The sequence below is a fragment of the Triturus cristatus genome, chromosome 6, assembly GCF_964204655.1.
Source record: "Triturus cristatus chromosome 6, aTriCri1.1, whole genome shotgun sequence".
Taxonomy (NCBI): domain Eukaryota; kingdom Metazoa; phylum Chordata; class Amphibia; order Caudata; family Salamandridae; genus Triturus; species Triturus cristatus.
The window spans coordinates 534,988,895-535,016,785 of record NC_140589.1 but is presented as its reverse complement, the minus strand read 5'-3'; the positions used below and the strand labels follow the sequence as shown (position 1 = coordinate 535,016,785).

The 27,891-nt window shown below is 46.9% G+C and overlaps 1 protein-coding gene across 1 annotated transcript in view; it reads left to right on the top strand.

The window, feature by feature from the left end:
- Positions 1 to 27,891, top strand: part of IMPG1 (interphotoreceptor matrix proteoglycan 1) — a 1,638,967-nt gene that overhangs the window by 367,778 nt on the left and 1,243,298 nt on the right. The window contains exon 2 of the mRNA XM_085609628.1: positions 14,922 to 15,158. Coding sequence (XP_085465754.1) covers positions 14,922 to 15,158 — 237 coding nt within the window. The remainder of the gene's footprint in view (positions 1 to 14,921; positions 15,159 to 27,891) is intronic.

Genomic DNA, 27,891 nt, shown 5'->3' with positions numbered 1-27,891 from the left:
TCTCAGAATAAAATAAGTCAGAGTGATTTTTATACAGTTCTGGGTGTCGTAAAAGTACATCCCGTGATCCTTGTTTGGTAAAAGAATGCAGGCCTTGTCTGTGGAGTTGTAAATAAAAGGTCCCTGATAAGAAAGGCCTTTGACCCTGTCACCAGGCAGGTCGCTCCCCCCATCCGCCACGCAGCCCCCTGTGGGTTGAACCTCCGTTGCCGCTTTTGCCGCCTGACTGCTCGCTCCCTTTTTTATTCTGTACCCCTGCGCTTGGCTTTCTGTGCCACTTTGTTTTTTCATTCTGTGCCCCTGTGTTTTGCTTTCTGTACCCCTGTGCTCTGTTGTCCCTCTCCCGCCGTCTTTTCCCGCCATTTTTTCCCCGGGTTTTCCCCCGCCGCTGAGCCCCTGCGGCCCCCCCCTCATCACTCCCATTGGCCGCCCGGCACCCACCTCCCAGCTGCTCCTCCCTCCCTCTGCCCTCATATGGAGGCCGCGAAGCGGGCCCGCAGCAGATGCGCGCAGCGGGCGCGCCGCTGGCACGCCGAAGGTGCGCCTAAGGCAAGCCCGTATGCGTCCATCCGCGCCTGGACCACACCCAGTGCCAGAACCCTTGGACCCCGCACCCCCGCAACGCCAGACTGCACTACGACGCAAGCACCCTCCACGCACTCAACACCAGACGAGACCACCCCTGCTACCGGGCCACCCCAAAACGCACCCAGGGGCCTTTCACCTGCCGGAACTGCAGATTCACCAGCATCCAACACTCCACACCACCAGCCAGAGAACCCAACCACCTCCGCTGCATCCTCCTCAACACCCGCTCCGCTCGCAAGCACGCCATCGAACTCTGGGACCTCCTAGACTCCACCGCCCCCGACGTCGCCTTCCTGAAGGAGACCTGGCTGAACGCCACCTCAGCACCAGACATCGCCATAGCCATCCCACAAGATCTCCCGCAGAGAGCGCACCAACGGAGTGGGAGGAGGAATCGCCATCATCCACAAAGACTCCATCAAAATCTCAACGAACACCGATGACACCCTCACCACCGCCGAGCACATGTACTTCCAGATGCACACCGACCCCAACACCACCCTCAGAGGAACTCTCATCTACAGACCTCCCAGACCCTGCCCACAGTTCAGTGACACCATCGCCGACCTCATCAGCACCCACGCCCTCGCTTCCATGGACTACATCCTCCTCGGGGACCTGAACTTCCACCTCGAGAACAACAATGACGCCAACTCCACTGCCCTGATCGACAACCTCGCCAACCTTGGACTCAAACAGCTCGTGACGACACCTACTCATGCCGCTGGACACACGCTCGACCCCATCTTCTCCGCAAGCCCCCACGTCTCCTTCAACCACACCACCAAACCACACTGGACCGACCACAGATGCGTCCACTTCACCTTCAGAAAACCCACCACACACCACCACACCCAACAGCTACCACGCCGCTGCTGGGGCAAGGTCACCGAGGACCAACTGACTACTGCCCTCGCCCTGAGACCACCCACCGACCCCACCGACCCAGACACCGCCGCGACCAACCTCACACAATGGATCAACGACTGCGCCAACACCCTCGCCCCTCTCAAGACCTCTACAACCAACCACACCAACAAGAAAGCCGCCTGGTTCACCGAGGACCTCCGGATCTCCAAGCACACCTGTCGGAAGCTGGAGAAGAAATGGCTCCACGACCGAACACCAGACAACCACACAGCCCTCAAGAGCGCCACCCGCAGACACCACCAACTCATCAGGACCGCCAAGAAGACCGCCTTCAAGGACCGCCTAGACAACAACGCACACAACACCAAAGAGCTCTTCAGCATCGTGAAAGAACTCTCCAACACCAACGTCATCCCGCCATCTCAAGACCTGTGCGACTCCCTGGCCACCTTCTTCCACCGCAAGATCACCGACATCCACGACAGCTTCAACTCCTTCCTGGGCTTGGTCCATTCTCTTTCGAGGACCTTTGTGTGAAGTAATCCGGGATCAACGTTTGGACTGTTCGAGGGCAAGGTGCAGTTGTAGGGCCGGAGTGTAAGGCTTGCTGAATTGTTTGTGCAAATCTTCCACACCAGGCCAAAATGTTGGGTTCTCTTTGTGAGAAACATATGGCAGAGTCCTTGAGGCAAGTGTTTGCTTTTTCACTTAAGCATAGTTGTCTTAGGAGGATCCTCCTTTCGGTTTTTAGGGCCGGGCAGCAGCACAATAGGTGTACTCAAGACTCTCATTGCACAGACGGCATGCCCCTCCTGTGCTTAGGTATGACAAAGCCTGGCTAAAGTCCGTGATTGGCAATGCCAGCAGCCGCATGTACATGATCTCTCTTATAACTTTGGGGTCCAGCGCGGTGGCAAGGTAAGCCAGCGGTTTGTTTACCCTATATGAGTCATTCATTGGGATGAGGAAAGCTGGAGTCTTTAGTGTTGCCCGGTCTTGCTGAAATGAGACTAGTTGGACTTGTTTGTTTAGTCGTGTTTTCCATGGGGCGTATGAGATATGGGTCAGGGCGAGAGCCGATTCATTTATTTCTATGGAAGCCAGGTAATTCCTGAGTTGAGTTTTCGCATTTATCTCTGAGACAGCTCTTTAGAGATTCCCTCTGCATTTTTAAGATTTGAATATAGTATTTCAAATAATCGGCCTCAAGGGTCAGTGAGGCTTTGACTAGCCCAAGCTCCAACCTTGCCCTGGAGATGGGTTTTGGCAGTTGAAAGATTTTTTTGTAGGCCACGCTTTGGGGCCACTCCAGGGATTCCGAGCAAGCACCCGGGAATGCTTGATGCCCATACGCAAGTGCTGGAAGAAGCGCAGCTTGGGTAACTTTCCTGATGCTCTCTGCTGAGGGAGTTTTATTAAGCTGTACATGATAGCCGCCGATTTTTTGGTCAGATCTTTTTTGTGGGCGTATGGATTTGTAGTTTCTGTGAACCAAACCTCCAAGTGCTTGTATTTCTGCACCCATTTAATTTTCCTAGCTCCAATAGTGCATGTGATGTGTTTTTTATGTGTTTGCCGACCTACTGCTACGATCTTGGTCTTATCCAAATTGATAACGAGATGGTTCAGTGTGCTATATTTTTGTAAGCTGGTCAAGACACGTTGGAGGCTCACTTTGGTGTGGTCCATGATGACAATGTCATCTGCATACTGCATAATGTGTATAGGTCGGTTACTTAGTCGGGGAGGAGCCAGGCTGCTGTTAGCTAGCACGTTTCCCAGGTCCGCTGTGTACAGATTAAAGAGGGGGGGGGTGAGAATACACCCTTGTTTCAAACCACAGGGCGCATCGATTTTCACCGACAGAGATGTGGGACCTGTTTTTATCCGTACCCAGGTTTCTGAATGAAGTGATATTATGGCCGTTAGAAGTGAGGGTGGGATGCCCCAGTTTGCAAGTTTCTTTGAGAGCGAGGGTCTGTCAACCTCATCAAAGGCTGCAGTTAGGTCAACAAAGCCGCACCAAAGAAGAGGCTGTAGCAGCTGAGTAAAGAGGAGGCTGTAGCGGCTTGCATATGAGTAGAAATACATCACTGTGGATCCTAGGCCTATTGAGGTGTTTAACAAGAGGTCAAAAGTCTCTCCTTCGAGACCGTGACCTTCCAAGAGAGCTGAAAACACGCAGAGATCAACGCCCTAATCAAAAAACCCAAGGTGGACCCAAGAGACCTCAAGAACTTCTGGCCCATCTCTCTGCTTCCGTTCCCGGCCAAGGTCATCGAGAAGAACATCAACAGACAGCTAACCCGATGCCTTGAAGAAAACAGAATCCTGGACCCTTCCCAGTCAGGGTTCCGCAGCAACCACAGCACCGAGATTGCCCTCATCGCCGCCACCGACAACATCAGGACCCTGCTGGACAATGGTGAGACGGCAGCCCTCATCCTCCTGGACCTCTCCTCCGCCTTTGACACCGTCTGCCACCGCACACTACGCGCACGCCTCCACGCCGTAGGGATCAGAGACAAGGCTCTGGAATGGACCACCTCCTTCCTCTCCGGCAGAACCCAGAGCATCCGCCTCCCCCCATTCCGATCTGAAGCCTCAGAGATCATCTGCGGCGTACCCTAGGGATCTTCCCTCAGCCCGACACTGTTCAACATCTACATGGCCCCGCTCGCACACGTCGCCCGACAGCACAACCTCAACATAATCTCCTACGCCGACGACCCTCAACTGATCCTCTCCCTCACCAAGGACCCCATCACCGCCAAATCCAACCTCCACGAAGGAATGAAGGCTGTCGCCGAGTGGATGAAGATCAGCCGACTGAAGCTGAACACGGACAAGATGGAGGTCCTCATCCTCAGCTCCAACCCTTCAGCCTGGGACGACTCCTGGTGGCCGACAGCACTGGGGGCAGGCCCAACACCCAACGCCCATGCACGCAACCTGGGAATCATCCTCGACTCAACGCTCTCCATGACCAAGCAAATCAACGCCGTCTCCTACTTCAACACCCTCCGCATGCTCCGCAAGATCTACAGGTGGATCCTGACAGACACAAGAAGAACAGTCACCCAGGCCCTCGTCAGCAGCAGACTCGAATACGGAAACGCCCTCTACGCCGGAGCCCAGACCAAACTCATCAAACGACTGCAACGCATCCAAAACGCCTCTGCACGACTGATCCTCGACGTACCATGCCACAGCCACATCACCCCCCACCTGAGAAACCTGCACTGGCTCCCCGTCAACAAGAGGATATCCTTCAAGCTCCTCATCCACGCACACAAGGCACTCCACAAGACCGGCCCAGCCTACCTCAATAGACGACTTTCCTTCTACATCCCCAACCGCCAGCTCCGCTCCGCCGACCTCGCACTCGCCACCATCCCTCGCATCCGAAGAACAACCACTGGCATATCCTTCTCCCACCTCACCGCCAATGACCTGGAACACCCTCCCACTGAGCCTAAGACAGACCCAAAACCTGCTGACCTTCAGAAGACTACTCAAGACCTGGCTGTTTGACCAGTAGTGCCCCCTTCCCAGCGCCTTGAGACCCTTGCGGGTATGTAGTGCGCTCTACAAATGATTGATTGATTGATTGAAAAGTCCAGACATTAAAATAGGTCAGAATCTGTAATCCTAGGAGGGTTGATTAAAGGTAGAAGCAGATTTTTTGGTCCCCTGAGAGTGTAAAGTTCAATAAAGGAAGTGTTATCACCCAGGAGGAAAGTGCTAGACACTTAAACAGGTGTCAAAATGTGTGTATTCCCGTAACCTATTACAAGGCCATAGTTATTCAGATGGTTGTGATGAGAATATTAATGATCATGGTCAGATGTTCCATTTAGGTACTCTACTTTTCATGACGAGGATATTGGTCCAGTTTTTGATGGAGAGGATAATACCTACGGCCCAAGGGAGGAACATCATGACACCATAAATGCTCCACAAGAGAAGTCTGGGTCCAATGCAGAAATCAGGTTTAGGGTTCTTCCTTGCTCAAGGGAGCCCTATTGGGAATTCATGCAAGGTTTTTAAAGACATGCCTTATTGAATAAGAGAGATGTCATATTTTAAACAGTTTAATCTTATAATAAAAGTTCATTTGTACATATTTTCCCATTTACTTCCCTCCCTTCTCTTTGTCCCTTTCTCCCTTTCTCACATGTAACTTTAGTATGTTACTGGAATGTTGGAGGTGTCAGGACTCAGAAAATGGCTGTTACCGCCATTCTGTATGGGTATAACAGAGTGGTTGACAGCATTTTAAATGATGCTTTCTTCATATTAATTCTCTGTGTTTTGTTGCATGTGACATCAAGGCTGGGCCTCTATTGGGATGTAAGGGGACTAAAGCCAAATGCCTGCACATTCGGTGGTTAACTATTTAGAGGGCTATTTATTGATAGTGGCATTCATTTAGGACCATATGGCCTCTACCTATTAATGTTGTTCCTCGAATTTCAGTTTAGCTTCAAAATACAAGAGACAAGGGGCGTTTGGCAAAACAGGAACAGTTGGTTCAAATAAGCACTTCACCTGGGAGTACATTTACAGAAACGGGTCTGAGGACTGTCTCAGAATAAAATAAGTCAGAGTGATTTTTATACAGTTCTGGGTGTCGTAAAAGTACATCCCGTGATCCTTGTTTGGTAAAAGAATGCAGGCCTTGTCTGTGGAGTTGTAAATAAAAGGTCCCTGATAAGAAAGGCCTTTGACCCTGTCACCAGGCAGGTCGCTCCCCCCATCCGCCACGCAGCTCCCTGTGGGTTGAACCTCCGTTGCCGCTTTTGCCGCCTGACTGCTCGCTCCCTTTTTTATTCTGTACCCCTGCGCTTGGCTTTCTGTGCCACTTTGTTTTTTCATTCTGTGCCCCTGTGTTTTGCTTTCTGTACTTCTGTGCTCTGTTGTCCCTCTCCCGCCGTCTTTTCCCGCCATTTTTTCCCCGGGTTTTCCCCCGCCGCTGAGCCCCTGCGGCCCCCCCCTCATCACTCCCATTGGCCGCCCGGCACCCACCTCCCAGCTGCTCCTCCCTCCCTCTGCCCTCATATGGAGGCCGCGAAGCGGGCCCGCAGCGGATGCGCGCAGCGGGCGCGCCGCTGGCACGCCGAAGGTGCGCCTAAGGCAAGCCCGTATGCGTCCATCCGCGCCTGGACCACACCCAGTGCCAGAACCCTTGGACCCCGCACCCCCGCAACGCCAGACTGCACTACGACGCAAGCACCCTCCACGCACTCAACACCAGACGAGACCACCCCTGCTACCGGGCCACCCCAAAACGCACCCAGGGGCCTTTCACCTGCCGGAACTGCAGATTCACCAGCATCCAACACTCCACACCACCAGCCAGAGAACCCAACCACCTCCGCTGCATCCTCCTCAACACCCGCTCCGCTCGCAAGCACGCCATCGAACTCTGGGACCTCCTAGACTCCACCGCCCCCGACGTCGCCTTCCTGAAGGAGACCTGGCTGAACGCCACCTCAGCACCAGACATCGCCATAGCCATCCCACAAGATCTCCCGCAGAGAGCGCACCAACGGAGTGGGAGGAGGAATCGCCATCATCCACAAAGACTCCATCAAAATCTCAACGAACACCGATGACACCCTCACCACCGCCGAGCACATGTACTTCCAGATGCACACCGACCCCAACACCACCCTCAGAGGAACTCTCATCTACAGACCTCCCAGACCCTGCCCACAGTTCAGTGACACCATCGCCGACCTCATCAGCACCCACGCCCTCGCTTCCATGGACTACATCCTCCTCGGGGACCTGAACTTCCACCTCGAGAACAACAATGACGCCAACTCCACTGCCCTGATCGACAACCTCGCCAACCTTGGACTCAAACAGCTCGTGACGACACCTACTCATGCCGCTGGACACACGCTCGACCCCATCTTCTCCGCAAGCCCCCACGTCTCCTTCAACCACACCACCAAACCACACTGGACCGACCACAGATGCGTCCACTTCACCTTCAGAAAACCCACCACACACCACCACACCCAACAGCTACCACGCCGCTGCTGGGGCAAGGTCACCGAGGACCAACTGACTACTGCCCTCGCCCTGAGACCACCCACCGACCCCACCGACCCAGACACCGCCGCGACCAACCTCACACAATGGATCAACGACTGCGCCAACACCCTCGCCCCTCTCAAGACCTCTACAACCATCCACACCAACAAGAAAGCCGCCTGGTTCACCGAGGACCTCCGGATCTCCAAGCACACCTGTCGGAAGCTGGAGAAGAAATGGCTCCACGACCGAACACCAGACAACCACACAGCCCTCAAGAGCGCCACCCGCAGACACCACCAACTCATCAGGACCGCCAAGAAGACCGCCTTCAAGGACCGCCTAGACAACAACGCACACAACACCAAAGAGCTCTTCAGCATCGTGAAAGAACTCTCCAACACCAACGTCATCCCGCCATCTCAAGACCTGTGCGACTCCCTGGCCACCTTCTTCCACCGCAAGATCACCGACATCCACGACAGCTTCAACTCCGACCCCCCTGCACCCACCACCGAGTCCACCACCCCTGCGACTACCACTCGCACCAGTCGCCTGACTGTCTGGTCCAGCGTCAGTGACGAAGATATCATCAAAACCATGAACTCCATCCATTCCGGATCCCCATCGGACCCCTGCCCTCACCACGTCTTCAACAAAGCCAGCGCAACCATCGTGCCCACCCTCCGGAAAACAATCAACTGTTCCCTCGAGACAGCAACCTTCCCAGAAAGCTGGAAGCACGCCGAGATCAACGCCCTTCTGAAGAAGCCCAAGGCAGACCCCATGGACCTCAAGAACTTCCGGCCCATCTCCCTGCTCCCTTTCCCGGCAAAAGTGACTGAGAAGATTGTCAACAAACAGCTGACCCGCTACCTCGAAGTTAACAACATCCTGGACCCTTCCCAATCCGGTTTTCGCAGCAACCACAGCACCGAGACCGCCCTCATCGCCGCCACTGACGACATCCGAACCCTGGTGGACAAAGGAGAAACAGCCGCCCTCATCCTCCTGGACCTATCAGCAGCCTTTGACACAGTCTGCCACCGCACCCTATCAGCACACCTCCATGACGCCAGTGTCCAAGAGAAGGCCCTGGCCTGGACCACATCCTTCCTCTCCGGCAGAACACAGAGCGTCCGCCTCCCACCCTTCCGCTCCAAAACCACCGAGATCATCTGCAGCGTCCCACAGGGATCCTCCCTCAGCCCGACGCTGTTCAATATCTACATGGCCCCCCTCGCCCACGTCGCACAACAACACAACCTCAACATCATCTCCTACGCTGACGACACCCAGCTGATCATATCCCTCACCGAAGATCCCCACACCGCCAAAGCTAACCTCCACAGAGGAATGAAGGCCGTAGCCGACTGGATGAAGGACAGCAGACTGAAGCTGAACTCAGACAAGACAGAGGTCCTCATTCTCGGACCCACCCCATCAGCCTGGGACGACTCTTGGTGGCCCACGTCACTAGGCACAGCCCCGGAACCCACGGACCACGCATGCAACCTGGGGGTCATCCTCGACTCCAATCTCTCCATGACCAGGCAAGTCAACGCCGTCTCCGCGTCCTGCTTCAACACCCTCTGTATGCTCCACAGGATCTTCAAATGGATCCCCCTCGACAAGAGAAAAACCGTTACCCAGGCCCTCATCACCAACAGACTCGACTACGGGAACGCCCTCTACTCAGGAACTACAAACAAGCTCCTGAGACGACTCCAACGCATCCAGAACGCCTCGGCCTGACTCATCCTCGATGTCCCCAGCCGCAGCCACATCACACTCCACCTGAGAGGCCTGCACTGGCTCCCCGTGAACAAAAGGATCACCTTCAAGCTCCTGATCCACGCACACAAAGCACTGCACAACACCGGACCAACCTACCTCAACAACCGACTCAGCTTCCACACCCCCACCCGAAGCCTCCGCTCAGCCAACCTCGCCCTCACCACAGTCCCTCGCATCCGAAAAACCACCGCCGGCGGCAGATCCTTCTCCTACCTCACCGCCAAGACCTGGAACACTCTCCCCACCATCATACGACAGACCCAGGACCTGCTGGCCTTCAGAAGACTCCTTCAGAAGACTCCTCAAGACCTGGCTCTTCGACCAGTAGCAACCCCCCCTCCCCAGCGCCTTGAGACCCTCTCGGGTGTGTAGCGAGCTTTACAAATGCAGTGATTGATTGATTGATTGAAAGGCAAGCGGGCCTCGACCTTGCATGGACACACTGTGGGCCAGTAGTGAATGTGTCCAGATGTCCAGCATGAGGGGTACATGATCACTGCATGTGCTGTGTGTGCTGTATCCTGATTTGCTGTGTGTTCCTGACTCCATGTGGCTGACTTTATGGTGTTTTGGGAATGCGCGCACCCCTCCGGCCATGTAAGGCAAGCCCGTCCGCACCCATCCGTGTCCAGACATGGCCAAGGGCCAGGAATTATGCCGAAATCGACCCAGGTAATCACAAGGCCATTACATATAACAGGGAAGAGTTAGTCTCACTGAGATACGCCGGAGGAACTCATTGCAAACTAACTCTACCTCCAAGATGCTTGTTAGAGAAGGAGGTATCCTGTCCACTCTGTCGGACCAAGTTTAAAACAGGAAAAATTGATGGGCTAGGTAACACAAACAGCCTCACAAAGTGCAAATGTTGGAAAATGGGTTTGATCAACAGCAGATCCCTACCTGCACACACCACAGAGATCAGGTTATTAATAGAGAGTGAAGAACTCGATGTCTTGTTCATTACTGAAACATGGCAGAAAGATGATTCGTCCCCTGACTTAGTCCAAGCTCTACCCCCAGATTTCCTCATACAGAGACTTCATAGGGTGGGAAAAACAGGAGGTGGAGTAGCAATCCTATACAGAAACGAGTTAGATTGCGTAACCACCCCAAATATCACGAACAACAGGCCCGCCTCGCCATTTATCGAGGAATTACCTGGCCTAATTGCAGATATAGTGGCTTGCAAGAGTTCAACCACAACACTAGGGGATTTCAATCTTCATCTAGATAAACCAGAGATTGCCACAACAAGAAGATTCATTCAGGACATGACGGCCATGCAACTAACACAATTGATAAATACAAGCACGCATGTAAAAGGGCATATACTGGATACCATCTTCTCAAATGATGATAATCTAAAGACAGGGACTCCAATGCCAATACCATGGTCAGACCACTACTTCATCCCGTTTAAACTTGAAAAACCTCAGGTACAACACTCCATTCCTAAACCCTCTGGGATGAGGAATAAATGGCCAAAAACCTTACCTGACACCATGAGGGCTGAACTAGAGAATCAAGCCCCAGCCCTGACAGGTGACATAGAAGATGCTGATAAAACATGGGCCAACTGGCTTAACAAAGTCGCCGCTCTACACCCGCAGAAAATCAGACAAATTAAGCTCATGAGGAGGAACAAAGCGCCATGGTTTAATGATTAATTAATCTTGATAAAAAAATCCTGCAAGAAAATGGAAAGACAGTGGAGGAAAAATGATGACCCCAGTATCAAAAACCAATACAAATTGGCCATTAGACAATACCATAGGGAAATCATCCAGGCACAGGCCAAACATTTTGAAGATAGAATCAATGGGGCACAGAATAGCCCCAAAGAATTATTCAAAGTAGTGCGCTCCCTAACAACCACTAACCAAGAATTGAAACCCCAGCCGTCATCTAAAGAAAGATGCAATCAGATGGCGACTTTCTTTAAAAATAAGGTGGAAACACTGTATGAGAACTTACAACAAAACAGAACCACCTTGATAGTTGACTCCCACATCAACACGAACAATAATCACAGCACCAAGACAAGAAAGGGACTAGATCATTTTAAATCGGTACATGCGGATGACCTTACCTCTACTTTGATAAAGATTAAGTCTTGCTCTCCCCAAGACCCTATTACACCAGATATCCTGCTACAGGCCGGCACTATAGCAAAAACAGCCACAGCAGCCTTGATATCACTTTCACTGTCCCAAGGCCTGATCCCAAAATCCTGGAAACACGCAATAATACGACCAATACTAAGGAAACCACAGTTGTATCCAACAGAGCCCAGTAATTATCGCCCAATTTCCCTTCTACAAAATTGCCGAAAAAAGCGTTAATCAGACCCTTTCTCAATATCTAGAAGACAACCATAGGCTCCACAATACACAAATGGGTTTTCGACTCATCATAGTACTGAGTCAGCTCTGCTGGTGGTAACTGAGGAATTGAAGAAAATCCTGGATCAGGGGTGCACAGCGGCTGTCCTGCTACTGGATTTGAGCGCCGCTTTGACACGGTAGAACATTGCACATTGATCAATAGATTAAAGGATGCAGGCATCACAGGCACAGCGATAAAATGGCTGACCTCCTTCTTGGAAGACAGATCCTTCCAACTGATCGAAGGAAAAACCTTGCTCTTCTCTCAAAATCCTTCCTTTTGACCTGACTAAGCTCGCCAATGTTGTTTTTTCCTAGCACTGGGAAGCCCACGGGCAGCTACGCACTCTATAAATCCCTAAACATAAACATAAACACATAAACATAAACATGTCCATTTTATTGGTGCCAAGTTCACAGAACGCCTATCAGGGGGATGGACCTGATATTCTTGTTCATGTATTTGTCTGCTGGCTACATGCCATCCCAACTGTGACCTGTCAATGTGTTACCACGGGCCTAAGTTTGCCGAGCCTACCTGATCATGTAGTTCTGAGTCAGGGTTGATGGAGAGTTGCATTTGATAATAGTGATGCTATTTCTTTCATGTATGTGAGTGTATGATTATATGCATTAGCATCATTTTTTATTAATGTCAACAATTTTCAAGCTTCCCTTGCATCAGGAGATACTGGGGAGTATAGGTAGAGAAGCTGCTCAGTTGCCCCTAGTCTATAGTGCGACAGAAAAGTTGTGAATGACCTCAGGCATGAGATGAAGATAAGTGCGTCATGATACCACCTGCACTGAATATTGAGTGGGTAAGGAAGGCAGGTGATTTGACATTTCTTGTACTGCGGAACGTCTCGTCGAATTCTATCTTGCATACCTATTTCTGATTACTTCCAACCACCAGAGTAATTTTACAGCTACGAAAATATGAATTATCTAAGAAAAAGAAGGCATACATCTAAAAACTTTGAGAATTCTTTTTATTTTGTGAACTGTCCATCAACCCTAAGTCAGAACTACATGATCAGGTAGGCTCAGCAAACTTAGGCCCGCGGTAACAGATTGACAGGTCACAGTTGGGATGGCATGTAGCCAGCAGACAAATACATGAACAAGAATATCAGGTCCATCCCCCAGATAGGCGTCCTGTGAACTTGGCCCCAATAAAGTAGACATGTTCATGTTTATGTGTTTATGTTTGTGTTATCACAAGTCAACTATTTCAGAGTTGTCACGCTTTGACTAGCCCGGTTCTGTGGCACCCATTGGGTGGGGGGTTCCACTTTTTAAAAGCACTTTAGGAGAACGAATGGAGTTTGTTGTGGTCTAGACCAAGTCACAACTATTCTTAGTGAAAAGGAGTACGTGAAAAATGATAGCAATGGAGAATATGAGGAACGAGCTTTACAGTAATTTGACTGCCATAATGAGAAAAGTAAGATATTAAGTGAATGAACTGAAAACAAAAGTGTGAATGAGATCATCAGTTTCCAGGGCACATTAGACCTATGATTTTGGTTTGTCATGTCTGAGAGTCGCAACATGAAACGACATTAGCACCAGAATATTTTGATTTCTGAATATACCGATCAATAAAAGATAACGAGAATCAAACTTTCTTGAGAAGTTTCACTTAGACTGTGAGTTATAGCAGCATAAGTCTTTCTGGCTGTTTATTCTAGTGTCTGCAGGGCTAACATATCGCGGGGTGTAGAGAGTGGTGGACAGCAGCTATAATACTTTGACATTTTATGCTTCATACTGCAAGCAGAGAAGCAGTATTCAACTTAGTGTTGCACTGGGAAACTATAAATCACCTACCAATTCAATGTAGCAAATGTAACATTTATATTAAAGTAATATCGAAACATAGATAAAAAGAAGACAGTTATTTGGGGGATTTTTTAAATGTAACTATTGTATGAAATATTTTATGTTTTAACTGGAAACTATTATGTGTATACATGGGAAAAGTAGAATGAAGAATGAAAACTACATACATTTAATGAATTTAAAAATTTGTAAAGCAAAAAATAAACCTTCAGTCTATTTAATCGTTTTCAACATGGCTGTCTATCACACTGAAGATTGCCACATTTCAGATGACGGTCAAAAAATAATGCAGTTAGATTAGAATAATGGTTCTGCTCAAAGAACAGACTTGACATTCCTGTGTTACAGTGTAAGCAGTGATACGCTGATTTTTATGCAGAACGAACTAAGGGGCATATTAACAAGGAACAGGGAAAATTAACGCTAAGGGCGCTTAGCGTTCATTTTTTAAACGCCCGCTATCGCTGGATAATATCGTCTGGTTATTGCGTTATTAACAACATTAACCGCCTAGGCGATAAAAAATCCAGCGATAGCGGCATTTTGGGAGGTTATCGCTGGTAATGCAGCGATAAAACTACAAGGATAGGGATATCCTTGTTGATAGCCAATGGTAGACTTAGCCATAAATCTGAAAATTAGCAGACGTAAAAAAGCAGCGTTAATCGTGGTTAGCGCTGCTTTTTTTGGGGCATATTATCAAGCCAGGCGATAAAATTATCGCCGCTTTAGCGACGGAAAACTGCCTCTAAAACGGCGATAATGGGCTTGATAATATGCTCTATGGAATTCCAATTGAAGCCCATGTTAAATGTGAAGGACATCTAACCTGAGCTTCAATTGGAATTCCATAGAGCATATTATCAAGCCCATTATCGCCGTTTTAGCGGCAGTTTTCTGTCGCTAAAGCGGCGATAATTTTATCGCCTGGCTTGATAATATGCCCCTTTGTCTCTAACAGGGTTAGCGTGAAGCTTGATAATAGGAGAAATGTCACTTAGCGACATTTCTCCTATTATTTTGCTCTGGACGCCCACTTTGCATCTCATTAGAGATGCAAAGGGAAGCGTAGTGAAAAAGGGTGCTAACATGCGATTTTGCATGTTAACACCCTGTTGTTGATAGGGCGATATTTTTATCTCCGCTTCTTTGGCTTTTAAAGCCCTTTTTAATATGCCCCTAAGGCTGCATTGAAAAGGACAGTAATGTGTCAAATAAGAGCAAAGCTATCAATAGTGTTTGTACTTTCCAAAACTTAGCTTAGTCCCACAATTGAAATTTCAATTACCAATAAGAATTGAATGTATTCATGGATTTCATTTTCCCACAATTGAAATTTCAATTACCAACAAGAATTGAATGTATTCATGGATTTAATTTTCTTCCCAGAAACCCGGAATGCAACAAATACTGCCGAATCCGAGCCGCAGTCAGATGGTGCCTCTGTTTCACGCCATGAGGAATCTTTCCTAACGATGTCCAAGTCATCGACTATCAAAAGGCTGTATGATTTGTCCAAGCGCCGAACGAAAAGGTCGTCTGTGTTTCCAACTGGAGTCAAGGTCTGCCCTCGGGAGTCAGAAAAGCAGATTCTGGCCAGTCACCTGGCGTACTACAGGCTCCGAGGTAAGCAGGCCAAAATCTAGTTTAAATTGCATTTTCTCTTCATAACTCACGCATTCGTGCCAAATGTACTAAATGCTAAACATGTCCGATTTATTGTTGCTGAAAACATTTTGTAGGTTTGGAAGAGGATTGTGGGTTATTGGAAACGAATAAGTCTCCTTGTACAGTATCTTCCCAAGAGCTGGCCATGTGGATTTGCAGTCTTGATGGAAAGCTAGCCACCGAACACAGAGACCCTAGTCTGAATTTCTTCCTCCTATTCAGTTTTTAAATCGCAAGACTGGACTGCAGTACATCTGATCCAAATATGTCGTATCCACAGATTGCCACTGGGTCTGTAAAATGAGTGTTCACGCCTGGGTAGACTGACCCTGAGCGAGTAGAAAGATGCGAGTGCACCATGGAATAGTTGCTGATGCAATGAAGAAGTTCACTAACAGTTGCACCTCCCGAGTCACAGGTCCTTTGAGGTTACAGCTCATTCTCCTGCATTTTTATGTTCTTGGGGCTCATTGCAACTGTGTTGAATTGTTGGTCTTTGCATTAGGACTGAATGCCTGAAAGGCATTTGATGCTGACCATTGGCCTTTCCTGGAACAAATGCTTTTAAAATATGGCTTCGATCCACAATTTAGTGTCTGGGTGGCTCTCCTTTACAAAAATGCGATAGTGGAGGTTAGAGTGAATGTGATGACGTCCGTCGAATTCCCAATTTGCAGAGGGACCAGGCAGGGATTCCCCCTTCCCCTCTTATATGTGCTCTTACAATAGAATCAATAGCCTGCATAATCAGACAATACCCACACATTTACAGGTTCTGCGTAACTTCAGAGGACACGTTAGAAGAAAAACTGTCCCCATATGCAGACGATATGCTTCTCTATGTATTAAAACCCGAAGTTACCATCCCGGCTCTCTTTGAAGTTATAGACAAATACAAAGCCTACTCTGCCTATACCATCAACTGGGCCAAATCAGTAGCCTTGGCCCCACATGTCCCAGGACCGGGGTTGCCACTTCCTCAGGGTCTTCGAATGTCAATTGAAGGTTTCCAATATTTGGGTATTTTTATGAGCACCTAAAAGGAGATCTGCACCTCACGTAACATTGGGCAAGTGCTTGCCAACTTTCTAATGGATGTTAAGCGTTGGAGAGGCCTCTACCTAATGCTGTTAAGCAATGTAGCCCTCTGCAAAATGATTACTTTCCCTACATTTTTATATGCTCTCCAGGAACACCTATTACCCAGTGGACACATCTGTCTTTGCACCAATTAATAAAGGGCTGCGTTTACACCTATGGGATGGTCTCCATCCCCAGATATCCCTCTGCCCTCTACAAAGGTCTCAGTATAATGGAGGTCTAGTGCTGCCAGAAATCGAAGGCTACATCTCATCTCATTTAATCACCATAAATGACTGGATTTCTTCTCCACAAGATCACCCTACATATCATCTTGAAAGAAAAGGGTTGGGGAAACATACACGCCTACACTATTTGTATGGGGGAGGAGGCGCCCACGCCTTAGCCTCAGCTACACAAGTGTCCCTGCTAGTGTGGCAAACAGCCACAAAAAAGATGAGCTGGGGTGGGCTGGTAAGATTACATGGGAAATCCCTATGTGGAAGGGTAGCTGGTTAGGAGCAGTCTCCAAACTTCATGGTTTCAAGTCATGCGACAGAATTGGTATATCCACGGTAGGAACCATACTGGAGAAAGGGAAACTGATACCCTTCCTAACCCTGCAACTCAAATACCAACTACAACCTGCCCAATTCTTGAAGTTTGCAATACTGCACCATGCGTGGCAGGCAGAGGGAATTGACACCAATGAAATCCCGGAATATGCCCTGTTGGAGGGACGCATCCTGATCGAAGCATTAGAAAGAAAGGCTGTTTCACGCATCCTGGACGATTAATAACAACATGCCAAACACACTAGTGCTTGCTGTGTGGGGCGACATTTCACCCCAAACCCAGTCACACAGCTGAATTGTAGAATTCCAAGAATGTTCCAAACTTTACTCATTTTGTTTCTTTTGTCTCTGTATTATACTCCAGTTAAATGTACTTATGTGTAATTTAATCCACATGTCAGGTGTTATGCTATTTCGAAGCTTCACATGTTTAAGATGTGCCCATCTGGACCTCAGTCAAAAACACGATAGAAACGCATGATTTAGTCCATGGCAGTATTCTTTATTTGTACCCAATGCATTTCGAGCTACACAAGCTCTTCTTCAGGGGTTACTGCAAGTGTCAAAAAGTCACCATTACTACGTTGTACTTCATTTAGTAAATATTATAATCCATGTTGTTTAATTAAATCCAAAACATATACCAAAACTGAAACCTTCATAAACAATCTATATTAATTTTCCATTCATGCTGTTTACTAAACCCCAAAAAAAATCCCTGAGTGCCCAACTCATTTAATCCCATACCTTCTCAACCCCGTAGTGATTAATCCATCCAAACTCGCCACCCATTTTAACTCAACCCACATTCAACTTGAGGCTCTCACTCCTCTACCTTTCCTCTATGAGTTTCGTTGCGCATGCTGCATCGCATTTGGTGAGGCAGCGCATGCAACAAAATTCATTTTATTAATTTGTTTGTGTACTTACCTCTGTGCGGCCGTATTCCGCAGTTTACTACCCCCCACCCTGCCCCTCCCCACCCCACATCAGCGCCCGGCAGCACTTCCACCACGGGCCGCTACTGCTTTAAAACACATCTGCGATTCATTCAATTCAAGGTCTTGAATAGGGCCTATTATCATCACTTAAATTACATATTCTGAGTAGGGCCCAAAACCCACATGCCTAAGATGTCAGGGAGAACTGGGTGCATTCATTTACACTATCTGGGGCTGCTCTTTTATACAGACATACTGGACTGAGATTGTCACAGAGCTCTCCTATGTACTCGAGGAACAACTCCCACTGGACCCCAAATTCATACTCCTTGGCATCCTAATGACATGGACATCCTTGCGGACCAACTAGCTCTCCTATTACCGCCAGTAAGTCCCACACAGCAGGATTTCTGAGTTCTAATACCTGGCCACACCGCCTTTGTCCACCACTCTGCAAACTCTTCTCCTGGTGTCTCTTGGTTGGGGGATGAAGTCCCTTTTGCTGCTGGGGGTCCATAGGGGCCAACTGACCTACTTGTTACCTCTAGCAAGCCCCACACAGTGGGATTGCTGCAATGTGGTCGCAGGCCATGCCCTCTTTCTCCACCACTATGCAAACATGCCTTCTGGCACACTGCTGCTTGGGGGATGACCTCATCTCCCCACCAGCAGTGCGCCAAGAGGCACATTTGCCAAGTGGTGTAAAAAGGGACGTGGCCTCAGACCACCTCTCAGCAATCCCACTGTGTGGGGCTTAAAGGAAGTAACAGGTGGGCTAGTTGGCCCCTAAGAACCCTGAGCATCGAAGGGGACTTCATCCCCCAACCAAGAACACACCAGGAGGCGTGTTTGCAGAGTAGTGCATCGAGGGGGCGCAGCCTCTGGCGAGTTGCCGGCTTCATTTCCTTTTTTTTAGGAAGAGGGTTGTGTGGCCCCCTCCCTTCCCTTGATTGTTTTGGGTCCCAGGGAGCCCATCCCCCAGGGCCGGACCAATTTTTTAAAAACAAAACTTGACCCAAAAAAGGAGTGGGACGATGTGCTCCCTCTCTTGAGGCTGATTTTGGCCCTGGGGGGCCCATCCCCCAGGGCTAGGCCTTTCTTTTTGGAATCACAAAAGGGGAGGGGGCCAGTTGGCCCCCCTACTGGGAAATTTGTAGCCCCCGGGTAACCCATACCCCGGGGCCAGGCCATTTCTTTTTTTTCTTTTGTTTATTTTAAGGGCGCCCTTCGAAGGCCTTTTCTTTAAAAAAAGGGAGTGGGGCCAAGCTGTCATTTTCTGCCCCGGGGACCCCATCCATCAGGGCTTGGCCATCTGTTTGGGAACCGCAGGGGGAACTTGAAGCCCCCGCAGTCCAGCCGGCTCCGCCTCCAGATAGATAGATTGATAGATAGATAGATAGATAGATAGATAGATAGATAGATAGATAGATAGATAGATAGATAGATAGATAGATAGATAGATAGATAGATAGATAGATAGATAGATAGATAGATAGATAGATAGATAGATAGATAGATAGATAGATAGATAGATAGATAGATAGATAGATAGATAGATAGATAGATAGATAGATAGATAGATAGATAGATAGATAGATAGATACATAGATAGATAGACAGATAGATAGATAGATAAGGTTACAGGGATGTTATAGTTAGGAATTAGTATTGAAAAAACCTTAGAAATTCACTGATAAAACCACAGGTTTCAGGGACATTATAGTTAAGAATTAGCATTTAAAAAAGCTTAAAAATTCACAGAAAAAAACCCAGGTTACAGGTACGCTATAGTTAGGCTGACATTTTACTTGTACAAAACCAGAGAAATGCAGCCGTTAATGTTAGCAGAGCTAACTATAACTCGCGCCCCCGCAATGCACTGCTTATGACATCACATATTACATTACTCATGACATGGTCAGTGATATCACTCATAACATCACCCATAACATTTCAAATGTCATCTGATGATTTTTTGACTTGCCTATATCTTTGGTACCGTTTGACAAACCTTCATGACATTTCCCCCTAAAAAGTGCACCAATAATTTTAGTTTACATGGAAGGTTTCAGGGTGAAGTGGGGCAGAGGTCTAAAAAAGTGTGTTTCTCATGTTCAATATCATTGGGATTTTAGATAAAACTACAGCTCAAACCACAGGATGGAATTACACCAAATTTGGCAGAAAGCTACCTATTGGTCCAGAAAGAGTGTTATTGTTATTTGGTGCAAATCTGTTCAGTAGTTTTCAACTTCTTAATAGAAATCCAAATTTGTATATTTAGGGATGTGTATCTTCTGAGGACCCAACAGTCCCTGGTTCTGATATCAGGTTGGCTGACACTTCAACCAGGAACTGTTGGCAGCCATCTTGGGACTCAACTTCTGTCCAACGTTTGTAGTAGGTTAGTATATGTGTTTTAAACTTGTAAACTCTTAGAAAACACTTAGTCACTTAATGATGTCATCAGTAATGTCATCAGTGATGTAATCAGTGATGCCATCAGTGATGTCCTCAGTGATGTCACTGACCATGTCATGAGTGATTTAATAAGTAAGATTATAAGCAGTGCATTGCGGGGAAATAAGTTATAGTTTTCTCAGATAACTGCTAAATTGCAATGTTTTGTAAGAGTGAAAAGTGAGCCTAACTATAACGTCCCGATAAACTTTGGTTTTTGAGTGAATTTCTAAGGTTTTTTAATTCTATTTCCAAACTATAACGTCCCTCTAACCTTTTTTTCAGTGAATTTCAAAGGCTTATTAATGTTGTTTCCTAACTGTATTGTCGCTTTTACCTTTCGTTTTTTAAGTAAATTTCTATGTTTTAAAAAAATATGTATTTCCTAATGGTAACATGTAACCTTTGAGAGTGACTGTGTGAGTTAGTGCATGAGTATCTCAGTGGGTATGTGAGGGATTAAGTGTGAGTGTCTCAATGGGTGTGTGAGTGGGTGTGTTTGTGTTTAAGTGGGTGTCTCATGGTGCATGAATGTCTGAGTGTGTGTCTCAGTGAGTGTCTCAGTTGGTATGAGAGTGTTTGAGTGGGTTAACAAGTACCTCCGAGTGTGAGTCAGTCTGTGAGTAAATGCATGAATGTCTGAGTGGGTTTGTGAGGGGGTGCATTAGTCTTTAAGTGGGTCTGTGATTGGGTGTGTGAGTCTCTGAATGGGTCTGTTAGTGTGTGAGTGTATTTATGTGTCTGTGAGTGGGTGCTTTCTCGGCATCAAGGAGGATCATAGACATCTGGTCACCCGTCTCGGACATGATGTCTAAAAGCAAGATAACTCTGCGAGTATGGTCTGTAGTGCCCTTGCCGGGGATAAAACCATGTTGCCAAGGGGAGACCAGATGCTCGATGACACTCCTGAGCCGATTCGCCAAGATCTTCGCCTATCATTTAGAATCTAAATTGATCAGGAAGATTGGTCGGTATGAGGATGGATTCTCGATAGGTTTGCCTTTTTTAGGAAATATAATAATATCAGTCTCCCTCCAGAATTCAGGGGGAATTCCGCTTGATTGTACTCCGTTGAACAAATCCAATAAAAAAGGTACTATAATATTTCCTAAAATTTTATAAATCTCTATGGGCAGTTTATCAGGACCTGCAGCTTTACCTCAGGCCAAGTCAAAAAGAGCTAATTGGACTTTTGTAATGTTAAATTCTTTTTCTAGTTCATCTCTAGTTGGGTCTTCTAATCCGTTTTCGAGTTTAAGGTTTATAGCCAATTTTTTAATTGCATCCCGGACTTCCGCAATGTTTTTCGGGGTATCTTCTTGATATAGCTTTTGATAATAGCATTGGAATCCCTCAATGATATCGCCCGGAGTGGTATATTCATGCCCATCCATTTTGATAGAGGATGTTACATTATAGGAAATCTTTTGACGGGTGCGTAGGGCCAATAGCTTACCTATCCTTTCTCCATTTTCATAAGAGCTATTCAGATGCGACTGAAAAGTTTCAGCGGATCTCTGAGTTAACCAGCTATTCAATTCTGTTTTAAAAACCAATATACGATGAAGAATATGGACCCCGTCATCACCCTGCATTTTTGTTGAAACATGCTCTTCCTCAGCTCTAGCCAAATCACGTAACAGTTGTTAATTTTTGCATTCCTGTTGTTTTTTTGCTCTAGCTGTGTAACTAATAGTTTCTCCTCCAAGAGTGGCCTTAAAACAGTTCCAAACAACCCCTCTAGCTGCACTGTATCGATTCATATCAAAATATCTCTGTGCCCATTCCCTAATAAATTTTATATAATCTTCGTTAACAAGGAGCTTTCTGTCAAACGTCCACTTAGTACGGTGTCTGACAAAGCTGGTTAACTCTATAACTAAAATTAAGGGGTCATGGTCCGAAATTATTTTGGGCAATTTCATAAATTTCGCTTGGGGTACCAGGTCTCTTGTTGTAAAGAAATAGTCAATCCTAACATATTTTTTGTGTGGATACGAAAAATATGTGTATCCAGGGTCGGACTGATTCAGTAGATCCCAAAGATCCGACAAGCCATGACTATTCTTAAATTGGGTTAAGGCGCAGTATACTCTAGGTTTTCGACCTAAGTATCTGGCTTGGTTTTGTCTCCCAGGTTCGGGATCTAGAGAGATATTTAGGTCTCCACAAAAAATTATGAATTTTGATGATTTCGAGAGTCTTAAATATATGCGGGTCATCTTGATTTGATCCATAAACCGAGCAAAGAGTAATACCTGATATAAGTTCTATAATAGCCCACCTTCCCAGTGTATCTACTACCTTACGTTTTGCAAGTCCCAATGATGTTTTAGCTAGGATAGCTACCCCCCGAGTATTAGAGGTTTGACTTGTACAAGCTAGAATATTTTAGCCCCAAACCTTCAGTAGTTCTCTTTTTTCCCAGGGTATATGTGTCTCCTGTGTGCAGACTACATCCATAGAATTTAACTTAATGATCTCAGCAAAGCGGACCCTTTTGGTCCTTTCATTCAGGCCCGCTACATTCCAGGAACAAATTGTTATCTTTCCCATTATAGTCTTCTAGATAGCTCTAGACACCGCTTTATCGGTAACCAGAAGCCCTTGTCAATCTTCCACATGTATCTTAATTCTTTTATTGCTTGTGTTTTAATTATCATTATTAACTGTTGCACTGTATCAATAAAATTTCCGGCAATGCTCTTTTTACTTTTTTTTTATGTTCCACCCCTCTCCTTCCCACCATCTCCCCCATTCCCCTTCCCTCCCATCCCAAAAACCCACCCTTCACCCTTTCTGAGGCATACAGACTCCAGCTAGAGTCTGTAGATGATGAACGTGCTACGAATGACCATTTGCTATTCGAGTGCGGAGCTCTTAAATTTCAACAAAATTCACTTCTTTTTTTTTTCTTTCCTTTTTTCCTCTTTCCTTCCTTTCATTCCCTTCTTTAACATATATATGTTTGTTTGGTTTTTTTTCCCCTCCCCCTTTTCCTTCCCCTCTCTCTGTTTCTCCTCCCCTCCCTCTCCTTCTGTCCTTCCTCTCCTCTTCTCCTCCCCCCCCAAAAAAAAAGGCTAGAGTCAGGACATATAGTTCCCTTTAAGCCATTGAAAAGAGGACACATTAGATACCGTAATAGCAAAGCTTAAGAGGGGGTGATTCCAATCTAGCCAGATAACCCATCTAGATACTCTTTAGCTTTTATCTCTGAGAGAAAAAAATTGGTTTGTCCCCCCCAGATCACTTTTAGCCGAGCAGAGTTATTGAGAAAAGCCTGGGCTTTCTTATCCTGAAATGGCTGAATTAATTGGCGTAATCTCCACCGTCTCTCAACGGTGGAGTGGCAAAAATCTGGTCGTACAAAATAAGAAATCTCATTCCTAGTTCTCTTCGATTCCGGTCTAGCCTTTTCAAAGACCGCCTAGCAGAGTAGAAAATTTCCAAAATACACCAGGATGGCGTGAGGGAAACCCCCTACTTTTGCCGGATGTTTTACATTAAAGGGAACGCGGTGAGTGCGTTGGATTTCTAAGGCCCAGTTCCACCCAGTTAATTCTGGCATAGAGTCTCGGAAAAGTTCCACCACATAGGAGCGTATATCTTCTCCCTCCGCCCCTTCGGGAACCCTAAGTACGCGTAGATTGTTCCTTCGCTGGTGGTTCTCAAATTCCTCTAGCTTCCATTTGACATCCACCAGCTGTGCCTCATGAGAGTCTACTCGTATTTGATTTGATGCCAATTCTGATTCAGTAGAAGCAATTCTAGATTCTATATCAGTGAGCCGATCCCCAAATGCACTGCATGTTTTTGTTAGTGTACGAACCACACCTTGCACCTTACGCATTGCAGCTTGGGCCTTATGTCCATCTTGACGTGTCTCTTCGCGGTGCATTGAAATGGCTTGAAGTATGGTATCTAAGGTTGGGGGAGTTGAGGTTAGCTGTTTTGGGTGTTCCGGGTGTTCTGTTTGTATAGAGTTTAGTGTTTTCCGATGATCGGTAAGTTGGGTTGTAGGGGTATAATCCCAGGCCAAGTCTTTTTCTCCATGTCTCTTTTTTTTTCTAAGAGTGGTTTTTGTTTTGGAGCTAGGGTCATCTTCCTGATCACTATAGCTCTCATCTGCAGTAGATAAAATATCTTCAGACCATTCGCCCCTATCTGAGAAAGAAAAGAAGTCACTGGGATCTTTCTCTTGTTCATAAATCTTATTTGCTCTAGCTTGTGAGGCCTGTTGTATTTGGGAGATCTGCGGTGGCGGCGAGATGGATATAATATTAGCTCTTGCTGCTTTGCCAGTCAAGCCCGGGGATCCCCCTGAGTTATAAAAATCATCATCCCGAGAGACAATCTCTATTTGTAAAGTGCCCATCGAGTTAAGCAAGGTCTCATTAGCATCAGCTTCAGCATCAGTCCCTGTAACAGCTCCAACCAAAGAGGAGATTAAACTATGCATACCTACAGTCGTCGTCACCATTGATCCAATTGTTACACCCTGCTCTGACGCTGGCGGCACTGGTAGCAGGTTATTGGCATCTTCAACTCCTTCATCAACCCCCTCCTTATTCCACACCTCTGGGGCGTCCAATGTTTCTAGAACAACTCCTGCGGAGCCGAGATCAGCATGCTCGGTCTCCTTGTTGGAGTCAATGTCAGTCGTCGTAGTTTTGGCAGCCCTCTCAGTGTCCGTGGGTCCGATCCAACTCTTCCCCCGATAACCCGGAACCGTTCTCGCGGCCGCCCCCCGCAGCAGCAGATCAGCAACTGTGGGACCGGTCGGATGTTTTCCCTGAGCAGTTCCGCATCTAAACTGGGAAAGCGGCTGAGCAGAAGAGCCGGTTGCCTCCCCTGCAGCGTCTCTGGGCCCAGAACTGGCCGATTCGGGCCCCACGCGCAGCACCAATCTTGCTGCTCTCGCCTTAGCAGCAGCAGCGGTCACCTTCGGAGCCATCGGAGCCATTCCAGGGAGTACACCAGGTCCACCGCAGCCAGCGTCAGCCTCCGACGGCAAACACGGTTGATTCTGCTTCGCTTCCACCTCCAGGTAAGCACTCCCCAGACACCTTAAAATGGTAAGCCCAATTACAGTCCCTAAGGTATATAATTGTTTCCTGATAGGGTTTATCTCCTCGCCGCAAGACTCTGGGAGCATTTCTTTAAGGATTCAGGTATCTTTAGCTCAGCATAATTAACATATCTTCTTTTCTAAGGAGCTCTGGTCATTCTTGTACGCACTGCAGTCTCAGACGACCGCCATCTTGCCTCGCCATCATTCTCTCTATCGAAAAAAGCCTTTGAAAGGCTACTTGTGTGGGTGACACAACCAGTGCTGTAGGCCAACTAGCACCATTTGATTTACAGGCCCTGGGTGCACACAGTGTACTGTACTAGCGACTTATTAGTAAATCAAATAAGCCAATCATGGAAAGTCAATTGTAACACAATTTACAGAATGAGCACTTTCACTTTAGCACTGAATAGCAGTGAAAAAGTGTGCAGAGACACTAAAGTAACAAAAGAGAAGTCCAGCACAGCATCAATAACATGAGGTCAGAAAGCAAAAAGACTGGGGAAACACGCCGAAAGATGCCAGATCTGATACATGCCTTCTTCAGCAGAGAGAAGGGAGAGCTCCCACCCACCTGGGAATTCTCTGCACTGGACAGACCATCAGTGTTGGCGTGTTCTGTGCCTGGGCGGTGTTCCACCGTAAAGTCCATTCCGTTTGGGAGATGGACCACCTCAACAGTTTAGTCTTTTCACTCCTCATCTGCATTACCCATCTGAGGCAGCCTGTGTTCTGTCTGAACTCGAAAGTGAGTCCTAAACAAGTAGGTTCTTAGCTTGTTCAGCACCCAGTCCACAGCAAAAGTTTCTCTCTCAATTGCACACCATCTTTGTTCCCTGGGGAGTAGTCTCCTGCTATGGAAGACTACAGGCTGGTCTAGAACCTCTTTGTTTCATTGAACATTTCTAGAAAGATAATTAAAGACATGGGAATTAAAACATTTTCCACAACCAAGCTATCATCCACAGGCAGATGGACAGATTGAGAAACTGAACAAAGTAATATCTTTGTTGTCTATTAATGGAGCATCTCAAGTGAATGGAGTAATTGGATCTCCCTGGCAGAGTTTGCATACAATAACTGTACACTCTTCCATGGGATCCTCTCCCTTCTATTGTTCTTCTGATTTTCATCCTCAAACATTTCCTGCTTGTCTCTCCCATACAACTGTTGCATTTATAACACATCTTCTCAGACCCATCAAGAAGTTAGGTGATTGGTTTATCAACATTTTTTGAAAGCGATGGCATCATATAAGAGACTGGCTGATAAATGTCATAGACCAACTCCGTGGTGGGATGAAAGGTTCAGCTTTCCATTAAACCTGTTCATGCCCGAGTGGCACCTTCAGTTTACTCCTTGATATGAATACACATTCTCTATTCACAAGATGATAGGACAATCTACAGTTCAAATGCAGTTGCCCAAAAGGTGGAAAATTCACTCAGTATTTCATGTGTCCATGGGGAAGTTTGTGATTAAAAAATCAAAGCTCCTACACCGCCAATATACGTAGATGTCTCACAAGAGTTTGATGTAGAGGCTATCCTGGATTCCCCTATTAATTTTGACAAACTCCAATATTTGATGCTCTGGAAGGTTAATGATGCCTCAGAGAGGTCATGGGAGCTAGCATTTTTTGTGCAGACCCTAACTCGTTTCTAAATTCCATCAGTAGTAAATAATCAGGTTCCAGTACAAAACCCTGGGAAAGGAGTTTTCAGGAGGTGAAGTGTCAGTCAGGGTTAATAGGAAGAAGGGCTGATACTCAGACATGCAGGCTTCAAACCCCCATTCAAGTTGACAAGAGGTCAGGTTGGCGTATGTGGAAATGGGAATGCTGGTGAATAGCTGTACAGACATTTCTGGGTTCTGGGCAGGCCTTCATGGAGACACCCTTAGTTTGCTCGTCAATGTACATGCCCCTTCTCTATCTTTCATCTGTAAAGGGTTAAGCAAACTAAGGCTGTAGCTCCTACACCTTCAATATAAGTATACAGCTCACAGGCGGTTGAGGTGGAGGCAGTCTTGTGTATTAACACTCCGTGAGTCGTTGTAGGTTAATAGATTTTATTAGGCTCAAGATGATGAAGCCAGCACAGCAACGCAGCTCCGCACAGCTGCACTTCACCGGTGAAATCTCCAACTGATCACCGATGACACTTGGGGATTCCGAGCGTCATCAGTGATGCCACAAAGTGCACGCTACAACACGTAAATTAATTCTAACTTAGACACAACACATCTTCACCCTTAAAGATTAAAGAAGTTAATTAATAATAACATTGTGATATCAGTTGACTTAACTACATAGTACATACTACAATTAACATTGCACCAGTAGAAAGGAAGAGAAAAAAAAATAAGAAAGGAAAGAGAACTTAATAAACTAATCTGTAATAAAATCATTTAGGTAATCAGGTGGTTTCACAATTCTCCCAAATTTGTTGATGACAAGATCATTTGCTATTGATGAAGAATCAGGAACAGACTCAATTCCACATTCAATTGCTTCCACCAATTCTGAGTGATCATCATTTAAGGAAGCAGAATCATCATTAGTT